This window comes from Talpa occidentalis, unplaced genomic scaffold (genome assembly GCF_014898055.3).
Source record: "Talpa occidentalis isolate TD23 unplaced genomic scaffold, MPIMG_talOcc4v2.1 talOcc4.4, whole genome shotgun sequence".
In the NCBI taxonomy this organism is placed as follows: domain Eukaryota; kingdom Metazoa; phylum Chordata; class Mammalia; order Eulipotyphla; family Talpidae; genus Talpa; species Talpa occidentalis.
In genome coordinates this window covers 144,298,093-144,316,350 of record NW_023604295.1, presented here as the reverse complement: position 1 = coordinate 144,316,350, position 18,258 = coordinate 144,298,093, and the positions used below count along the sequence as shown (strand labels likewise).

The 18,258-nt window shown below is 51.8% G+C and overlaps 2 protein-coding genes across 2 annotated transcripts; both read left to right on the top strand.

Annotated features, from left to right (window-relative positions):
- Positions 1-10,176: 10,176 nt before the first annotated feature.
- LOC119258273 (tripartite motif-containing protein 75-like) lies at positions 10,177-11,571 on the top strand. The gene has a single exon (XM_037526710.1). It carries the CDS (start codon positions 10,177-10,179, stop codon positions 11,569-11,571), a length of 1,395 nt encoding a protein of 464 aa, XP_037382607.1.
- A 4,864-nt stretch (positions 11,572-16,435) lies between these two features.
- Positions 16,436-17,830, top strand: LOC119258272 (tripartite motif-containing protein 75-like). Its single transcript, XM_037526709.1, has one exon. It carries the CDS (start codon positions 16,436-16,438, stop codon positions 17,828-17,830), a length of 1,395 nt encoding a protein of 464 aa, XP_037382606.1.
- The last annotated feature ends 428 nt before the right edge of the window (positions 17,831-18,258 follow it).

Below are 18,258 nucleotides of genomic sequence, written 5' to 3'. Positions count from 1 at the left end.
TGATCCCAGGATATGGGGTCAAATTTTCTGTTCCAATTAGCATAAGACACACCATTTTCTTTTGTCTTCAGAAACCATGAGCTTGTGGACCCCGAAAACACAGACCAGGACAGAGTCTGGGAACACAAAGGCCCCGGTCCCGGGGGGCGCGGGCGGGGCTGGCGGCCGGGAGGAGCCGAACCCCCCGCCAGGGCGCGGCCGGGCCGGGCTGCGCCGGGAGATCGGGCGCGGGTGGGGAGGGCGGGGCGCCCGGGCCGGGACCCGCCCGCAGGGAGGGCGGCGTCGGGAGGGTCCTGGGGCGGATCCCGGCCCGGGAGACCCGCCCGCGGCGGACGAGGCGGCCCGGCCCCTCCCGGCACGGCGCGCCCCCCCTCCCCGCCCGGCCCGCGCGGGCGCCGGCTGCGGCTCGGCAGCCTGGGGGAGCCCGGGCGCCCCGCCGGGGACCCCGCGCCCCCCGCCCCGAGCAGAGCGTCGCGGGCGCACCCCGACAGGTGAGGGCGACCCCGCCGCGCGCGGCCGGGCGGCGCCTCGGCGCAGGGCGAGTGTCCGGGAGCCCCGAGAGGGACGTCGGGGGCCGCGGCGGGACAGGACGCCGGGGCGGGGCGCGACGGAGCCGCGGCCGGGCGGACCTGCAGGGGCGGCTCCGTCCCGCCGGCGCGCTGGGTGCCCGCCCGGCTCGGGCTCCGGCTCCGCCCGGCCAGGAGGGCCCGGGAAGGGCTGCGACTGGGGGTTCTCGCCGGAGCCGGAGCCCCGCCCGGGCGCGTGGGGAGCCAGGCCCGGCCCCAGCCCTCGCCGTCCCTGCGCGGGGGGAGTGTGGTGAGAACCGCCCTGGACCTGACGGGGGTCGCTGTCTTTCAGGTTCCGTCCAGCTTGCGCCCTGAGGTTCCGAGAAGACCCACAGAAGCTTCCAGCAGGCCACCGAGGCCACGAGCAGAGGGTGCTGGGGCTGCAGAGTCACTGGAATTGTTGTAGAGCACCCCGATACAAAACGGGGTGCCTGACTGTGGGTCCTCACCCGCGCGCTTAAAAGGACTTATCCATGCTCTACTGCAGGCACACGCGAAAGGTCCATAAAAGGTTTATTGACAAGGGAAGAGGAAATGGGGAAAGGTACAGCTCAGGGAGAAAAGTGGGAGACAAAGTTTTAAATGAGTCCTACCCGATCCGCCCACCTGGAATCCCAAAATGGTGCTCTGAGAGCTGCCGCCAGCCAGGAGCCAGGAGGCAGGTGATATCACCCCCAAGGCCCACGTGCTTGGTTTTTATACCCAACCTGGCTGCCCAACTCCACCCTCAGGTCCCAGCCACCCTCCCTTGGTGGTGATGGGATTTGTCTTTCCCAGTGTCTTGATGGCTTTAGTCTGGAGTGGGGTGGAGTCCACAAAGCCTGTATGGGATTAGCTCAGGACATCATTTCCCCCTAACAATTCCCCCCTTTCACTTTTTGCCACCATTTCCATGGTGATGAAGATCAAACATATGGATGCTGGGATACAGTCTCAGATGAAAATTTTCCAGGGTTCCAGTCTGAAAGAAAACGAATCCCTCCAGGTAGTGTTCATTGTGGAAAGCAAAAGTCCTCCATTCCTGGAAAACCAGTTCATCAGTCCCAGCCGAAAGAAAACATCTGGAGGCATTAGCCAGAACAAGACAGCAGATATCTCAAAAATCACAGGAAAAAAATCTTAAAATGGTTCAACTTATGTGAAAACAAATTCTCTCAACCTTGATCCCAAATTTATTTTTAACAGCATAGCAAAAGTTTGCAAACTAAATCCACTTTTAAACCATATTGCCGGGCCTTCCCGGTGGCGCAGCAGTTGAGCGCTGGGTTGCGAAGCTGCCCGCGGCCTCTGTGGCGCCGGTTCGATCCCCGGCTGCTCCCCGGCCACCGGAGGAGGGTCCCACATGGCGCGCAGACCTCTCCTGCCGCCCGCTGCTCCCCTCAGCAGTGTGCTTCGGTCCTTCTGCCTGCTCTGCTCCCCGCTCTGGCTCTGGTGAATTCTCTCACCCTCCCGCGGTTCTGACTGTACCCAGTGCTTGTATAAACAAAACAAACAAACAAACCAGCAAACAAATAAATAAAGCATGCCTCTATTAAAAAAATAAATAAATAAATAAACCATATTGCCTATTTTTGCATAAAATCACAGGGCAGAATAACTAAGCAGCAATTTTTAGCTGGCTTCGTTGGAATACTCCATATAGGACTCAGAGCAAACTGTTGACATCCGGTCTGTGTAGGCTTCTGGAACAAGTTGGTCTCATCAGACTCCACCTGGGCTTTCCTCTTCTCGAGGGTACCAGGGACTTTTCATTGGCCGGGTTGTCCAGTCCTGCCAATGGAGGCAGCTTCCTCACCTTCTTTGGAGGTCTCTGGAGCCCTACCAACAAAGCAAACAGGTTCTCCTCTTCTTGGTTCAGCCCTGTTTCAACTTTCTGGAAGAACTCCACTCAAAGCCACACAATGAAACTTATGTCCAATTTTTTCAGTTTAAACAAAATCCCTATGGAAGTTATGCAAAAACAGACTCTGAGATAAGTAGTAAAAGATTACTACCACTATTTTTATGCTGTGTTGGTATCAAGGGGAGAGAAAATGTAAACACAAGTTAGCTTTGTTGGAAAAAAAGAAAAAAAAATTACAACCTTGCTGCAGATCCTGGTCACCAAAACAAGAAAACTTTGTGGATTTAGAACAAAATGCAAAAAAATCATCAGTATTATGTCAAGGAAAACTTAGTAAATGTCAGGTGTATTTCCAAGTCTATTCAGTCCTTAGTAGGAAAGTTTTACTCTCAACAGTTCCATCAATAGGAATCTGTTGAGACCTTTTCTCCCTATATTTCCAGAAACAATTCCTGTAGATATTAAGCAATTGAAGTATACAATATTACAAGGTGACAATCATCATTGACAATTTACATCCATATCAGGTCATGGTGTTACCCGATTTCCCAAGTGACAATGCTTCCCTTCTAGTTTTACTTCACTAGGTGAGCCAAATAGAACAAATTCATCTAATGCCTTTCCCAGGAGGAAAGGGAGAAACTTTGTGGAGTGTCTCAGGAGCTCTACTGAGGTTCCACAAAATTTCCTTGCATCAGCCAAATGACAGGCTACCAAATTTGTTCTTAAATTTAGATTTCTGGGAAGCTTTGCCATAAATATCATAAAAATAACAGAAACAACAATGTTCAATCTCTATTAAGGCACCGGCTTAGTTCAGTAGCACAATGTTGACAATCAAACCATAACCTTTAGTTTTTCTCATAACTGGAGACTTTTTTTTTTTCCAATGTCTTTGGGCACCATGTGTACCAATTTGTCAACCACTGGAGGTCAAGACAAGGACACAAGGAAAGGACATACAGACATACAACATATAGACACAAAGAGCTCTTTAGGTACCATGTATCACGCGTGGGATATCTCATACAACTGCAGTTTCACTCATAGGCCAAAGTAACAAAAAAAAAAGCAGAGAAAAAAATCTCAAAGTTAAAAACAAAAGTTAAAAAGAAACACCAAAATCAAGATTGAACGCCTTTCTGTGTAAAAAAAAAAATACTGGCAGCATATGCATGATCCTAGATGTTATTTCACGTCTCCTAAACTTTGAAAGGAAGAAGATTGGTTAGAGCATGTTAGTTTTCTCAGGGTTTCTTCAGAAAAAAAATGAGTCCTTGGGTATCCTGCAACAATACCTGGAAAAGAAGTCAGTAATGTTCAAGTTTTTGTCTGTTTCTTAAACAAATATCTCAAGTCCTCAATGGGTTCACAAGACCAATGGGACTTCGTCTCTGGGTCAGTTCCTCCTGGGGCTTTCTTAACTCTGGAATGATGTACCCAGGGTTTTATGCCTGCAAGTTTCAGAGAAGTATGTGTGCTCAACAAGACATCATAGGGACCAGTCCATTTTTCTGACAGCTGGTTTTGAGCATCCCCGCTCTGCCAGGTCTTCAGTAAGACCTGATCTCCAGGTCTGAAGGGATGCAATGGTTGATCAGGAGGCATAGAGATCCTTGAGGTTGCAAAGTTATGAATCACTGCCAGAACCTCCTGGATGTGTTTCACATATTGCGTGATCTGGCAATCTTGTGTTATTTCCGGACTGGCTTTCAGAACTGAGGCCTGAAAAGGTCTTCCAAACACAATCTCAAAGGGGCTTCATTGTAGCCCACTTCTAGGTGCCACTCTTATGCGGAGGAGGGCAAGGGATAGTACCTGGTCCCAACGAAGTTGTGTTTCTTGGCACAGTTTTGCCAAGGTTTTCTTCAAGGTGTGGTCCATCTTTTCTGTTTGCCCGGAAGACTGCGGTCTCCATGCAGCATGCAATTTCCAGTTGATCTGTAACGCACTGCTCACTGCATGGGTGACGTCAGAGACACATGCCGGCCCATTATCACTCTGGATAGAGTCCGGCAACCCAAAGCGAGGAATTATCTCTTTCAGTAGCTGTTTGGCAACCTCGGAAGCTTTTTCCGTCTTTGTGGGAAATGCTTCCACCCATCCCGAGAACGTGCCGACAAAAACCAACAGGTATTTGAAGTTGCCTGTTGTTCTAGGCATTTGTGTGAAGTCCACCTGCCAGTCCTCAAAAGGACACTTGCCCCGATATTGAACCCCAATGGCTTTAGGGTGGGAGTTAGTCTTGGGGTTATTCCTGGCACATAATTCACAACCTCTGGTGATCCGTTGTGCTATTTTGTGTAAATACGAGCCCTTCAAATATGGGCGCACTGTTTCTAATAAGGCATCTCTCCCATAGTGAGATCCTTCGTGAAGATGTTTTCGCACCGGATATACCAGGGCCTCCGGGAGGAGGATCACCCCATGGGAGTTTACTCTCCAAGTGGAGCTGGGGTCAAACTCAGTAAATCCCCACGCACGAGCTCTCTCCTCATCCCGCTCGGTGTATTCGGGAGCATACTGAGTCAGGTCCACAAGAGGGATGAGTGCACCCTGGAGGGCAGAATGGGAAGAACGGGCAGCGGCCTTAGCTACCCGATCGGCTGCCCTGTTGCCCTTTGCCATGTCAGACCCACCCTTTTGGTGGCCAGGACAGTGCATCACGGCAACAGCTGATGGTAAAGCTACTGCCTTTAACAGGGCCAGGATTTCTAATGGGTGTTTGACGTCCTTGTGACTGGCAGTAAGAAGTCCCCGCTCCTTTTGGCCCCATGCATGTGGAGAATCATAAAAGAGTACTTGGAGTCAGTAAATATATTGACTCTTTTACCTTTTGAGAGTTCCAAGGCACGGGTCAGGGCTATTAATTCAGCTTTTTGCGCTGATGTACCTGCCGGAAGAGCCTTGGCCTCCACGGTGTTCTGGAGCGTCACCACTGCATATCCAGCACATCGACGGCCTTGGTCCATGAAGCTGCTGCCATCTGTAAATAGCTCCCACTCTGGGTCTGGCAGAGGCTGGTCCGTTAGATCTGGTCGGCTGGCATACACTGTGTCTATGGTTTCTAAACAGTTGTGGATTAAAGTATCATCCTCAGGTCCATCTGCATTGCTTGGAAGCAGTGTGGCGGGATTCAGGGAATTAGAAACCTGCAGCTTCACCTTAGGATTGTCCAACAGAGCTGCTTGATACTTTCCCATTCGCCCGGCAGTCAACCAAAGTCCACCCTTCTGCTCCAGCAATGTCAAGACCTGATGTGGCACACACACAGTGATGGGCTGACCCAATGTAAACTTCTCTGCCTCATGTAGGAGGTCACAAGTGGCAGCTACTGCATGCAAACATGGAGGCCATCCCTTAGTGGTGTGGTCCAATTGTTTGGACAGATATCAACGGGCTGCATTTCTGGTCCCAACAATTGGATTAGTACTCCTAGGCCAACACCCTGTCTCTCATGTACATAAAGTTTGAATGGCTTCCTAAGATCTGGAAGACCTAATGCTGGTGCTGAGATCAACTTTACTTTTATTTCTTCAAAGGCCTTTTGACATTCTGAGGTCCAAGACAAAGGTTCAGAGTCCAGGCCTTTGAGAGCGTCATACAAGGGTTTTGCTATTAATCCAAAGTTAGGAATCCAAATCCTGCAAAACCCAGCCATACCCAAAAATCCACGCAACTGTCGCCGGTTGCTGGGGACTTTAAGGGCTGAAATTACTTGTTTCCTTTCTGTCATTAAGCTCCGTCTGCCTTTCCTAATTTCAAACCCCAAATACGTCACCGTTTGTTTACAGATCTGTGCCTTTTGGGGTGACACCTTATAGTCACATTCTGCCAGGTGGTTCACTACCACTATGGTATTTTCCAGACAAGATTTGTAGTCTGGACTTGCAATCAATAAATCATCTACGTATTGCAACAAGACGCCCTGGTTTAATTGAACCTTCCTGAGATCCCTGGCCAGTATTTCCCCAAAAATAGTTGGGGAGTTCTTAAACCCCTGTGGAAGCACAGTCCAGCAATACTGGAGAGTGCTCTTGGACTTAGGGTCTTGCCACTCGAAGGCAAAAAGCGGTTGATCCTGGACATCTATTGGGATACAGAAAAAGGCATCCTTCAGGTCTAATACCGAAAACCACCCCAAGTCACCAGGTATGGCAGTTAATAAGGTGTAGGGATTAGGCACGGTGGGATGTAAATCTCGAACAATGTCATTCATGGCCCTTAAATCTTGGACTAAACGGTTCTCGCCTGTATGGGGTTTCTTCACTGGCAGCATCGGAGTGTTGTACGGTGAGCGGCAGGGCCGAGAGAGTCCAGATTGAAGGAACCTTTTCAATACTGGCTCAATTCCCCTCAAGGCCTCCTCCTTTAAGGGGTATTGTTTCCTCCTCGGGGTTCTGCTCCCCTCTATCACTTCTATCTTTACAGGCTCAGCATTTTTCATACGTCCTGGGGTTCCATCAGCCCATACCCATTTTCTTACTCTTTCAACAATTTCTGGAGGTAAAATTTCACCTTTTGGTGGAACATCTTGAGTAAGTAACATCTGGAACCGCAGAGCATGCTCTGGAGGCACCTGTAGGTGAAACCTCTGATGTTTTGGTGAGAATATAATTCGTGCGTTGAGCTTACTTAAAAGATTGCGACCAAGTAGAGGGATTGGACACTCTTCCATGTATAGGAAGCTGTGCTGGAGCTGTGTGGTGCCCAGCCGGCACTCCAAAGGTTGCAGGAAGGCTTTTTGTTGTGGCCTTCCCGTAATCCCAGTGACTGCTGCAGTCTCTTTGCTCATTTTAGTTAATTTTGAATTCAAAACTGAGTATGTCGCTCCAGTGTCCACCAAGAAATCAATGAGACGATCCCCCACAGTGAGTGTTACCCGGGGCTCTGAGGGGGTTATTCTAATGGGCTTCTCTAGATCTAGTGGAGCCCCCGGGCACCCCTATTCTGCATCTGAACTTTCTCCGTGAACTATCATTTTTCTCCTTTCCTCTGCACTTGGCTCTAGATTCCCTCTACTCTGTCTGTATTCCCTTCTATCTTCACCTGAGGCTCTACCCTTCTATCTTCACCTGAGGCTCTACCCTCGATTCCTTCTCTCTCTGTATTCCCTGTCATCATCTGAGCCTCTACTCTGTGCTAACATTTGTCTTCTTTCCTCTCTCCTTGGTTCCTGGTTCTGTGTGCTCCTTCTATATTCCCTCCTGTAACCCCTACGTGAATCATCATATCTTGGGGTTCTCTGTCTTCTATCCTTCCTTCTATAATTATTGTATCTGCCACTTCCCTGTAACCTGGGACAACTGTACTTCCAATGTCCCTCTTCCCTACAGAAAGCACACTGATTTCTTCCTAGGGGTTCACGTCTCTGTCCATTATTGTTTCCCTGAAACCCTGTTCTGTGTTCTCTTTGTAAGAAAACAGTTGCAGGTTTCGGTCTCCTGTCCTCTCTATTATTATAAACCCTAAATGCCAGGTCCACTACCTGGGACGGACTCATCTCTGTGACGCCGTCCAACTTAGCTAACTTTTTCTTTATGTCTGGGGCACTATGGGTAATGAAAGCCATAGTGATCAGACGAGCATTTTCTGGGGCATCTGGGTTTATATCCGTGTGGTTAGTGTAAGTTTGAATAATCCTCTCAAGGAACTCTGACAGATCCTCATTAGCTCCTTGCTCGAGTTGCAATATTTTGTTAAAGTTTTTTTGTTTGGGGATCCCCTGCTGCAGTCCTACCAATAAACATTTTTTATACAGATCCAACATCGCCATTCCTCCATTGTTAGGGCCCTATCCAGGATCTCTCTCTGGGACAACAACCTCCGGCTCTGGGGACTGCCTATCCTGTTGGTGGAGACGGTCAGCCTCCTCCCTGGCTTTCCTGAATACCATCCTCTGCTCACCCAGCGTTAATAAAGTATGCAGCATGGACTGTATATCTGCCCAGCTAGGGCGGTGGGAGACAAAGATAGAGGCAAACAAGTTCGCCATCCTCTGAGGAGCCTGCCGGTACGAGGGAACAGAGCTCCTCCAATTTAGGAGGTCCGCAGCACTGAACGGATGGTGCGACCAAAAGTACCCAGCAGGTCTCCCATGTTCATTTAAGCCGCCCATTGGCATCTGGTGAAGGGGAAACTGTCCTGCCTCAGGGTGATCCTTCCTGCCAAAGTGGGTGCCGAGTCTAGTGTGGGGAGGAGACGCCATTTTAGTGTCCTCCCCAGAGGGCAGTGGAGGCTGTGCAGCCTCAGGGGTCTGCACGGGAGGGGCCTTGTCACGTGGAAGAGGATTTTGTCCTGATGTATTTAAAGTATTTAAAATATGATGCTCCTCCTCTTCTAACTCTGCTCGCTGGCAGTCCTCATGGAAAGGGGAAGGTCTATCCTTTCTCTGTGCCATAAGCCGAGCCTCCGCCATATCCAATTTATGGAGGGCGGCCTCTATCCCGTCCTGCATACTTTTAAAGGCTTGATCTTGTACGCTTTTATAAACTGACTCAAAGATGTTACGGTTCTCATCCCTCATGCACTTAATAGTTAAATCAAAGGCCTGATTTTGTTGTTGTATGGCCACTTTAAAAGCCTGAATTTGTTGTTGCATGGCTAAGTGAAGAGCCTGAATGTGTTGTTGCACATTCTCAGTATGTGAAGTAGAACATCTACCTCTCACAGAAACAAGAATGTAGCAAATGGCGCTTACACATATTACCAAAAAACCACCCAGAAGCACAGACTGTAAAGGGATGGCTTGTAAACCACCCATGTGTGTATACAGTAGTAAAATCACGTGCCATACACCAGGCTTCATCAAATTATTTACATTAATGAAACTGGTGGTGATATTTAATGGAAGAAGGCTACTCAAATTCAAGGCCGGAAGGAAACTGAAAGAACTCAGGCTAGGGATGAAACTGTACAGGCTCATGGTTGAGGCCATATTTGAGTCAAAACGCACCCACAAGGGCTGTACGCACAGGGAAAAAAACAGACTTTTCAGGACTTAAGACAAATATTACACTGCGAGTCCTGCAGAACTAGTGCGCTTATGGTGACCAACGCAAGGAATGTTACTTTGGGCTGGTCCACCGCGGGTGTAACTTGGAAACCACGCTGGGCGCCAAACTGTTGTAAAGCAACCCCGAAACAAAACGGGGTGCCTGACTGTGGGTCCTCACCCGCGTGCTTAAAAGGACTTATCAATGCTCTACTGCAGACACACGCGAAAGGTTCATAAAAGATTTATTTACAAGAGAAGAGGAAATGGGGAAAGGTACAGCTCAGGGAGAAAAGTGGGAGACAAAGTTTTAAATAAGTCCTACCCGATCCGCCCATCTGGAATCCCAAAATGGCGCTCTGAGAGCTGGATGCGAGCCAGGAGCGGTGAAGCCAGGAGGCGAGCGATCGCCAGACAGCGACCCCAAGGCCCACGTGTTTGGTTTTTATATCCAACCTGGCTGCCCAACTCCACCCTCAGGTCCCAGCCACCCTCCCTTGGTGGTGATGGGATTTGTCTTTCCCAGTGTTTTGATGGCTTTAGTCTGGAGTGGGGGTGGAGTCCACAAAGCCTGTATGGGATTAACTCAGGACATCACTTCCCCCTAACAGAAGGAGCAGCAGCCGCTTGAGCGGCCGCATTCCCTGCAGCACCTGGACCCTCCTGGGAGCCTGTGAGCAGCCGAGGGGAGGCTGCCAGTCCTCGCCTCTCCTCCTGCTCCTGCAGAGCCAGGCCCTCCTCAGGCGGCTCCTCAGACAGACGCCCCCAGCACCATGGACCTGGCCGCCTCCCTGGCTGAGCTGCAGGCAGAGGCCAGCTGCCCCGTGTGCCTGGACCCCCTGCGAGACCCGGTGACCCTGGACTGCGGCCACAACTGCTGTGGGCCCTGCCTCCACCAGCGCTGGCAAGGCCTCCAGGACGTCCTCCCCTGCCCCGTCTGCCAGCACCACTGCCCCTCCGGGGATGCCCACAGGAACCCCCAGCTGTGTGCCCTGACGGACCTCCTGAGGCAGCTGCCCCCCGCCAGGAACAAGAGGAAGAGGCAGGAGGAAGAGGCCCTGTGTGCCCAGCACCACCAGGCCCTGGCCCTGTTCTGTGAGGAGGACCTGGAGCTGCTGTGTGCCCAGTGTGGGGCCTCCTCCCCCCACCGGGGTCACCCCCTGGTACCCCTGGAGCAAGCTGCTGCTCAGCACAGGGAGAAGCTCAAGAGCTCCCTGGAGCCCCTCAGGAAGCAGGTGGAAGATGCTGAGAGGGGCTTAGCCACGCAGGTCTCCAAAACACGGGAACTGAGAGAGAAGGTGGAAGCTCGCAGGAGTGAGTTGTACTTTGAATTAGAATATTTTAAGAGATTCCTGGGGAAGGAGCACCATGCTATTGAGAGTCAGGTTGTGAGAGCAATGTCAGCTGTTGACAAAAAAGCTTTTAAAAGCAGAAAACGATGGTTGTACTACGGCGCCACACTCAAGAGTCTGCTTTGGGAAATCAGCACCCAGTGTGTGCAGACAGACCTGGGGTTACTGAGGGGGGTCAGAAGCAGCCACCTCCAGCGGAGCAGGCGCGCTCACCCGGAGCCCCCAACAGCCTATTCTTTCTCACTGGAAGAGGAGAGTTTCAGTCCTCCGACACATTACCTCGGCCTGCAAACCATCGTCCGCAAGTTCCAGGCCAATTTGACTCTAGACCCCGAGACCGCGCACCACAACCTCATTATCTCACCAGACAGGAAATCCGCCATCTTTACCTACGAAAGGGTGGCACCGAACGACGTTGCTCATCCCAGGGCTTTTACCTCCCACGAGGCTGTCCTGAGCGCTCAGGGGTTCGAGGCCGGCAGGCACTTTTGGCAGGTGGACATCCGAGGCGCGGGTGTGTGGTCCCTGGGTGTGTGCAAGGAATCTTTCCCCAGGGATGCCCTGGCACCTTCCCCCAGCAATGGCTGCTGGCAGTTTCAGCGGCCCACCGGGACGCGCCTCCACTCCCACATGGTTCGCATTCGAGTTGGCGTTTTCCTGGACTATGATTTGGGAGTGATTTCCTTCTACAATTTGAGTACCAGATGCCATCTGTGTACGCTGACGGACACCTTCACAGACAGGCTCATCCCCTATTTCTCTGCTAAACGGTCTCCTTTGCCGTTTGCCATGACTCTGGTCACACAGGTGTGCTGAGCCCCTAGAAACACGTGTGTGCCCGTGTTCCCCCTCTGTTCACGGAAGTGCTGGAAATAGAGTCTGAGTCCGCATCTGGTGTCGGAGTGCTGTGTCTTCTCTTCCCCACCTGCCCCTGGTCTCACCCTCTGTCACCCTCTGGAATCCTGACACGCCTTCATGGGCTGCGTGGGGCGAGGGGGGGGGGCCCCAGGACTCTTCACTCCAAATTACCCAATGTAGTGACTTCTTCCCTGTCACCCACTTGAGGCCAGTGGCCCCTGCTCTGTAAATAAAGCCTCACAGTGAAGGAAACTTTCTACACTGCCCCCCGCACCCCCCCATCGTGTGTCTGTGACATCAGCAGCCCAGACACCAGGCCTGAGAACTGAGCAGGATGCATGTTTCCTGCGGTGGGGGGGCAGGGAGTGCGGCCCAGACTATGCACCGTCTCCATGAACCCCGCGAGCATTCTGATCCCAGCAGCATGATACATTTACTCTCCAAATGCGATAAGGAGACTGTTCTAGCCCTTATTGCTGAAAATTCTATATTATCATAAGGGTGATTCCCCATTTCTCCTGGGAATGGTGTGGGAATCTTACAAATTCCCTGTAACATAATATTAACAAAAAATGGAAGCGTAACACTCTCCAATTTTCAAAAACTCCCACGAGTACAGCTCATTTTCTCTGCTTCGATGAGCTGCTGAATGTTTAAAATCAATAGAAGAAATTCGTCTATATAGGCAGAAATCTAAGAAGAAAAATCTCCAACATAGAGAAAGAACATTTGTTTTATAAAATAAGCTAGAAATAAAACTTTCTGTGTTTATATGTTTTGAGCGACTGGAGTGTTCCTAGAGAGAGCAGGAGCCGCAGGGTGGAAAGCTGAAGGCGGCCTGACAGCTGCTGGGCTGGAGTGAAGAGAACCTTGCTTTTCATGTCCCTGCTCTGATACATGAAATGCCACGTTTATGGATAGTTCTCTTTTTTAAAAATTTCACAAGTTAGTCTATTTGGCATTTTCTGGAAAATTGCTATAGGTTGTAGTGAAGCTGTTTGAAGGAAAACCCGATCCTATTCCCAGAACGGACAGCCACCCCCATGAATAAGTCCTCCCACTGTGTTTTCTGTTCTTGGGGTGCTGTTCTCTGCAGGTGGGGACCGCAGATGGGATGTTGGTTCAGGTCCTAGCTCAAGAACTCACATGGGGTGAGATTCCAGAACAGGTGAATAATGCCCGCGATGGAAGCTGGAGGTCTGGTTTCAGGGCAGAGAGTGGGTTAGGGGCGCGCAGCTGACAGCTCCCTGCTGGGTGGGAAGGAGGGCCCTGGAGCCTGCATAGAACATGTCAGGGTGTCCCGTCCATCACACAGTGAGATTTTGCTTCAGCACGTGGGGTTCTGTGATCTGCCCTCCAGCCCCTGTCCAGGACTCTGTGAACGACGCACATGTGATTGGAACTGAGCAGACCTGGGGGAATGACCCAGGCCTCCCGCTGAGGTGTAACTCTCCTGATGGGGTGCAGCTCTCCTGATGGGGTGCAACTGTCTCTATGGGGTATAAATGTCCCTGATGAGGGATTGTCCCTGAAGGGAGTGTTACTGTCTCTGATGGGCTATAATGGTCCCAGCAAGGGGAAAGAGAGGACATTTTCTACTACAATTTACAGGTAATTGCTTAAAATTTTTACTTACTTTCCCAGAAATCTATTTTGTGGCATCTTCCTCTGGCTCTGTCACAAGTCTTTGGACCTTAATCCAAGGCAACTGGAGTTTCCCAGTCTTTGCAAAACTGCATGCTAACGCCTCCACCTTGGTTCTGTTCCCACTGCAGCGGGCACTGGTGGGCAGCCCAGCAGCTCATAGCACACGCCAGCCACTGCTAAATACTAAATACTAAACTTTCATGTCTTAAAAATGAGGAAGGGTCAAGTGAAATCATGGAGTAATTATATTAATTAAGGAGGAAAATGTCTTTATTAAGCTGCTGTGTTCACTTCTCCATTTGGTCCCACATTCTTGAATCTTTTATTTTTTTACTTTCAGAACACTGAAGACCCAGGCCAGTTCTTGAACCTTCACATATTTTGGATTTGCTTCTTTATTTAATGTAGGTTAAATACTTTGAAGTAGAACTTTCCACGCAGAAGGTGCTCCGATGAATCCACCCCAAGATATCAGAGCTGGTTTCCACCAGCCTGAGGGGACGGAGAGGTCAAGATGACCTTGTGAATCAGACAGTGGACACACACACTCACACACACACACTCACACACACACACACACACACACACATGCTGGACACCCCTGCTTGAAGGGTCAGGAGGTATTAAAACAACAGCTTCAGGTCAGGGCTGTCCTGCCATTTCATCGTGATGAACACGAGGCCATTTCATTACCCAGTGGCCAGAAACCAGATCACTGCTGAGCACAGAGAGAGGAGACCCAGTGCAGGGTGAGAAGGGGGCGGGGCGGGGGACAGGAGAGAGTGACCACACCCTGCAGGAAGATGCATCAGAGAGGATGATGGGTAGTGCCCTGCGGCCAAAAATTCCCCAGGAAACTGATGGGATTTGGATTCTAACCAATGGGGGAGGACACACCCTACAGAGTAAAGGACACACCCTACAGGGTATATAAAGCTGAGCCCCTCACATTCTGCACAGAACAGTCCGCAGAGAGCAGACCTACTCTGTCTTTGTTCTGGAACCTGGAGACCAGGCTATGTGCTAGGAGGAGCCCATAACACCCTAGCCTTGGGAACCCTGACAGCACCCCAGCACCCAGCCCAGCCCAGCCCCAAGTTGAACACTGAGCTCAGGAGCAAACCCAGGTGAGCCACCAAGTAGCACCAATGGGGAGGGAGATCTGATGGGATGCCCACCCACAGGGTGAGGCAGGGATGGGGAACCAGTGTGGCTGGAGGGCCCGGGAGGCCTTAGAGATGCAGGAGCTGCCCTCTGTGTTACCAGAACCCAGTGGCCTCAGCAGGGAAGCGGCAGGAGCAGTGGTGCTCCTTGACCCTCCTCCTCCACAAGTCAGTCGTGGCAGTTGCTCCTCAGAGCCCAGCAGCTAGCTGCCTTCTTGTCCCTTGAGGCCACTGCACCACCACTGACATGCAACAGTGCACGGCTTGGATTGTGGAATGGACCAATCAGGTGTGAGCTAGGAGCTGATTGTTGCTTAATGGTCCAATGAGACTTGTGGGTGGGGCACCCTGAAGGGATATAAGGAGGGGTTGGAAGGAGCTGAGGGGCTACACCAGCCCCTGAAGGGAGCTAGACAGCTCCAGCCTCCAAAGGAAGAAGACACAGGGGGAAGGCTTCGTTCCTGGCCTCCGAAGAAGTAAAGAAGCATCCAGCAGCCGACCTCCAGGAGGGAAGAGAAGCTGACGACCTTTGCAGAGACTGGGCCTCCCGTCCTGTCTCTGCCATGGCCTGAGAGGAGCACCAAAGGCCCCAGGCCTGGTGTCTCAAAGACACCAGGTGGTGTTTTTGTTATTGGTGTGGGCCAACAACTCACAAAGCTGTGAACACTGGGTGTCTCTGACACCCCATCTGCGGGACAGTAGTGGCCATCCCTCCTGGCCAGTGCTGTCCAGCACTCCTGGTGACCAGTGGCCACCATCCCGGACACTCCCTGGGTGAGGCGGTCACCACTTGTGGGTACAGTGAGCTTTGTTTCCCGTGTGTAAAATAAACCCCGTGGTTGATGTTCCTGGAGCCTGAGGTCTCTTGCAATTGTGTGTGTGGGTGAGGCCCACAGACGGTGACCTGTCCTCTCTTCAGCTCCGTCCTTGTTAGGCTGTAGCCCACAGGCCCCTGTTGTGTGGGTGTTGTCCTGCCGTAGCCCTTGGTTTTAGTTTTTGGCCTTTCGGGGCTTGCTGGCAGCTCTCTGGTCCAGAGCCTAGGTAGGTGGGCGGCTGCTCCATCCTTCTGTCGGCCTCCTGCCTGCTTGCTCTCTGCCCTGTGTGCCCCTGTTTCAGAGACACAGAGGTGCCCTATGGAGTAATTAGGAGATTTTCTGGGGGGCAGAGTAGGGCATAGTGTGTTCAGGAGTCAGCAGGGGGAGGACTGACCACAGCTGTGGGTTTTTTGTGTCTCCTAAACGGTGATTGTTAAATGAAACTGTAACACCATTGTTGCCCCTTAAAACCAACAGGGATTTAAAAAAAAAAACACCAAAAAACCAGCGATGCGCCTCCCCCTAGGCATCACCCTGTTATTAACCTGTGTTTCCATTACTTGGCCAGCAGCACCCCGTGTGCGCACCCAGGGAGTCAGGCCCCACTCTTGCTCGCTCGTCCTGGACACAAGCCCCACCACGGGGTGTGGTGCAGATGCCCCACTGTGCATCTTTCCCAGGGGAACCTCCTGACGCCGAGCCTTTGAGTTCATCCACCGCCGCCCCGCAGGCTACGGTTATCTTTCTGGGGAGACTTGTGTATTTGCAGGTAGAACAGAACCCTGAAAAAGTACTGTCAGGGGCGTCCATTATCTTCTCTAATGTGTCTGTTCTTCACCCGCTCTCCTTGTTTTCTTGCAGGAACTTGGAACATCTTCCATCCACTTGTCTGCCGGCTGCATTTTCCATCTGTTTCCCTACTCTGTGTAAATCACTCACACTTGTGCTGGACTTTTTCCTAAGAAGAGGACCACATAGAAGCTTCCATCAGGCCACTGAGTGAGGTCACAGAGGGAGTTGGGGCTATAATCACTGGAAGGAGCAGCAGCAGCTTGAGCGGCCACACTCCTGCAGCCCCTGGACCCTCCTGGGAGCCTGTGAGCAGCAGACAGAATGCTGCCAGGCCTCGCCTCTCCTCCCGCTCCTGCAGAGCCAGGCCTTCCTCAGGCAGCTCCTCAGACAGACGCCCCCAGCACCATGGACCTGGCCGCCTCCCTGGCTGAGCTGCAGGCAGAGGCCAGCTGCCCCGTGTGCCTGGACCCCCTGCGAGACCCGGTGACCCTGGACTGCGGCCACAACTGCTGTGGGCCCTGCCTCCGCCAGCGCTGGCAAGGCCTCCAGGATGTCCTCCCCTGCCCCGTCTGCCAGCACCACTGCCCCTCCAGGGACGTCCTCAGGAACCCCCAGCTGTGTGCCCTGACGGACCTCCTGAGGCAGCTGCCCCCCGCCAGGAACAAGAGGAAGAGGCAGGAGGAAGAGGCCCTGTGTGCCCAGCACCACCAGGCCCTGGCCCTGTTCTGTGAGGAGGACCTGGAGCTGCTGTGTGCCCAGTGTGGGGCCTCCTCCCCCCACCGGGGCCACCCCCTGGTACCCCTGGAGCAAGCTGCTGCTCAGCACAGGGAGAAGCTCAAGAGCTCCCTGGAGCCCCTCAGGAAGCAGGTGGAAGATGCTGAGAGGGGCTTAGCCACGCAGGTCTCCAAAACGCAGGAACTGAGAGAGACGGTGGAAGCTCGAAGGAGTGAGTTGTACTTTGAATTCGCACACTGTAAGAGTTACCTGGATAAGGAGAGGGATGCCACTGATACCCGGGTGCTGATGGAAATGTCTCATGTTTACATGAAAGTCACTGAAAGTGGAAACCAGATGTCAGACTATGGCGCCACACTCAAGAGTCTGCTCAGTGCAGTCACCGCCCAGTGTGTGCAGACAGACCTGGGGTTACTGACGGGGACTGCAAACATCCAGCATGAATGGAACAGGTGTTTTAAGCTAGAGGTCCCAGCAACCTATCAATATCAGTTCCTGGAGGAGACTTGCAATCTGTCCCTGCAATATGTTGGTCTGAAAACCATCCTGGACAAGTTTCAGGTGGATTTGACTCTAGACCCCGAGACCGCGCACCGCAATCTCATTATCTCACCAGACAGGAAATCCGCCATCTTTACCCACAAAAGGGTGGCACCGATCGACGTTGCTCATCCCAAGGCGTTTACCTCCCACGAGGCTGTCCTGAGCGCTCAGGGGTTCGAGGCCGGCAGGCACTTTTGGCAGGTGGACATCCGAGGCGCGGGTGTGTGGTCCCTGGGTGTGTGCAAGGAATCTTTCCCCAGGGATGCCCTGGCACCTCCCTCCCCCTGCAATGGCTGCTGGCAGTTTCAGCGGTCCACTAGGACACACCTCAATCCCCGCATAGTGCGCATTCGAGTTGGCGTTTTCCTGGACTACGAGCTGGGAGAGATTTCCTTTTACAATTTGAGTACCAGATCCCATCTGTGTATCCTGAGGGACACGTTCACAGACAGGCTTGTGCCCTATTTCTCTGTTGAACCTTATTCTTTATCATTCTCCATGACTCTAGTCACCGAATGCTGAACCCCTAAAAACTTCTGTTTTTGTTCTATTTATTTAGGACCAATGTATTCCATAAATACGTTGTAGAAATACAATCTGAATACATTTTTGATATCTGGTGTTTTTCCTTCACCCTGCCGGTCTCTATCTCCATCTGAGCAAATTGTTAGGCTCATCTGAACCTCCTTCACTGGGCTTAGGGGAAGGTCTCGCGGAAGGTCCTTTCTGTGGTTTTCGATCCCCTCCCCGGCACAGATATATAAGACCCTCTTCCTTGTAGACCATTTTAGCCCAGGAGACCCCTGCCCTCCACAAAGCCTCAGAGTGAGGAATAAACCATTTCTCCTCCTGGTGTGTCCGTGATCAGTAGTCCCGACACAACTCAATGTTCAGGGGTGTGTTTTGCTTACCTGGGGTGACATCTCAAATGTCAAGTTCAAGCACTGAGC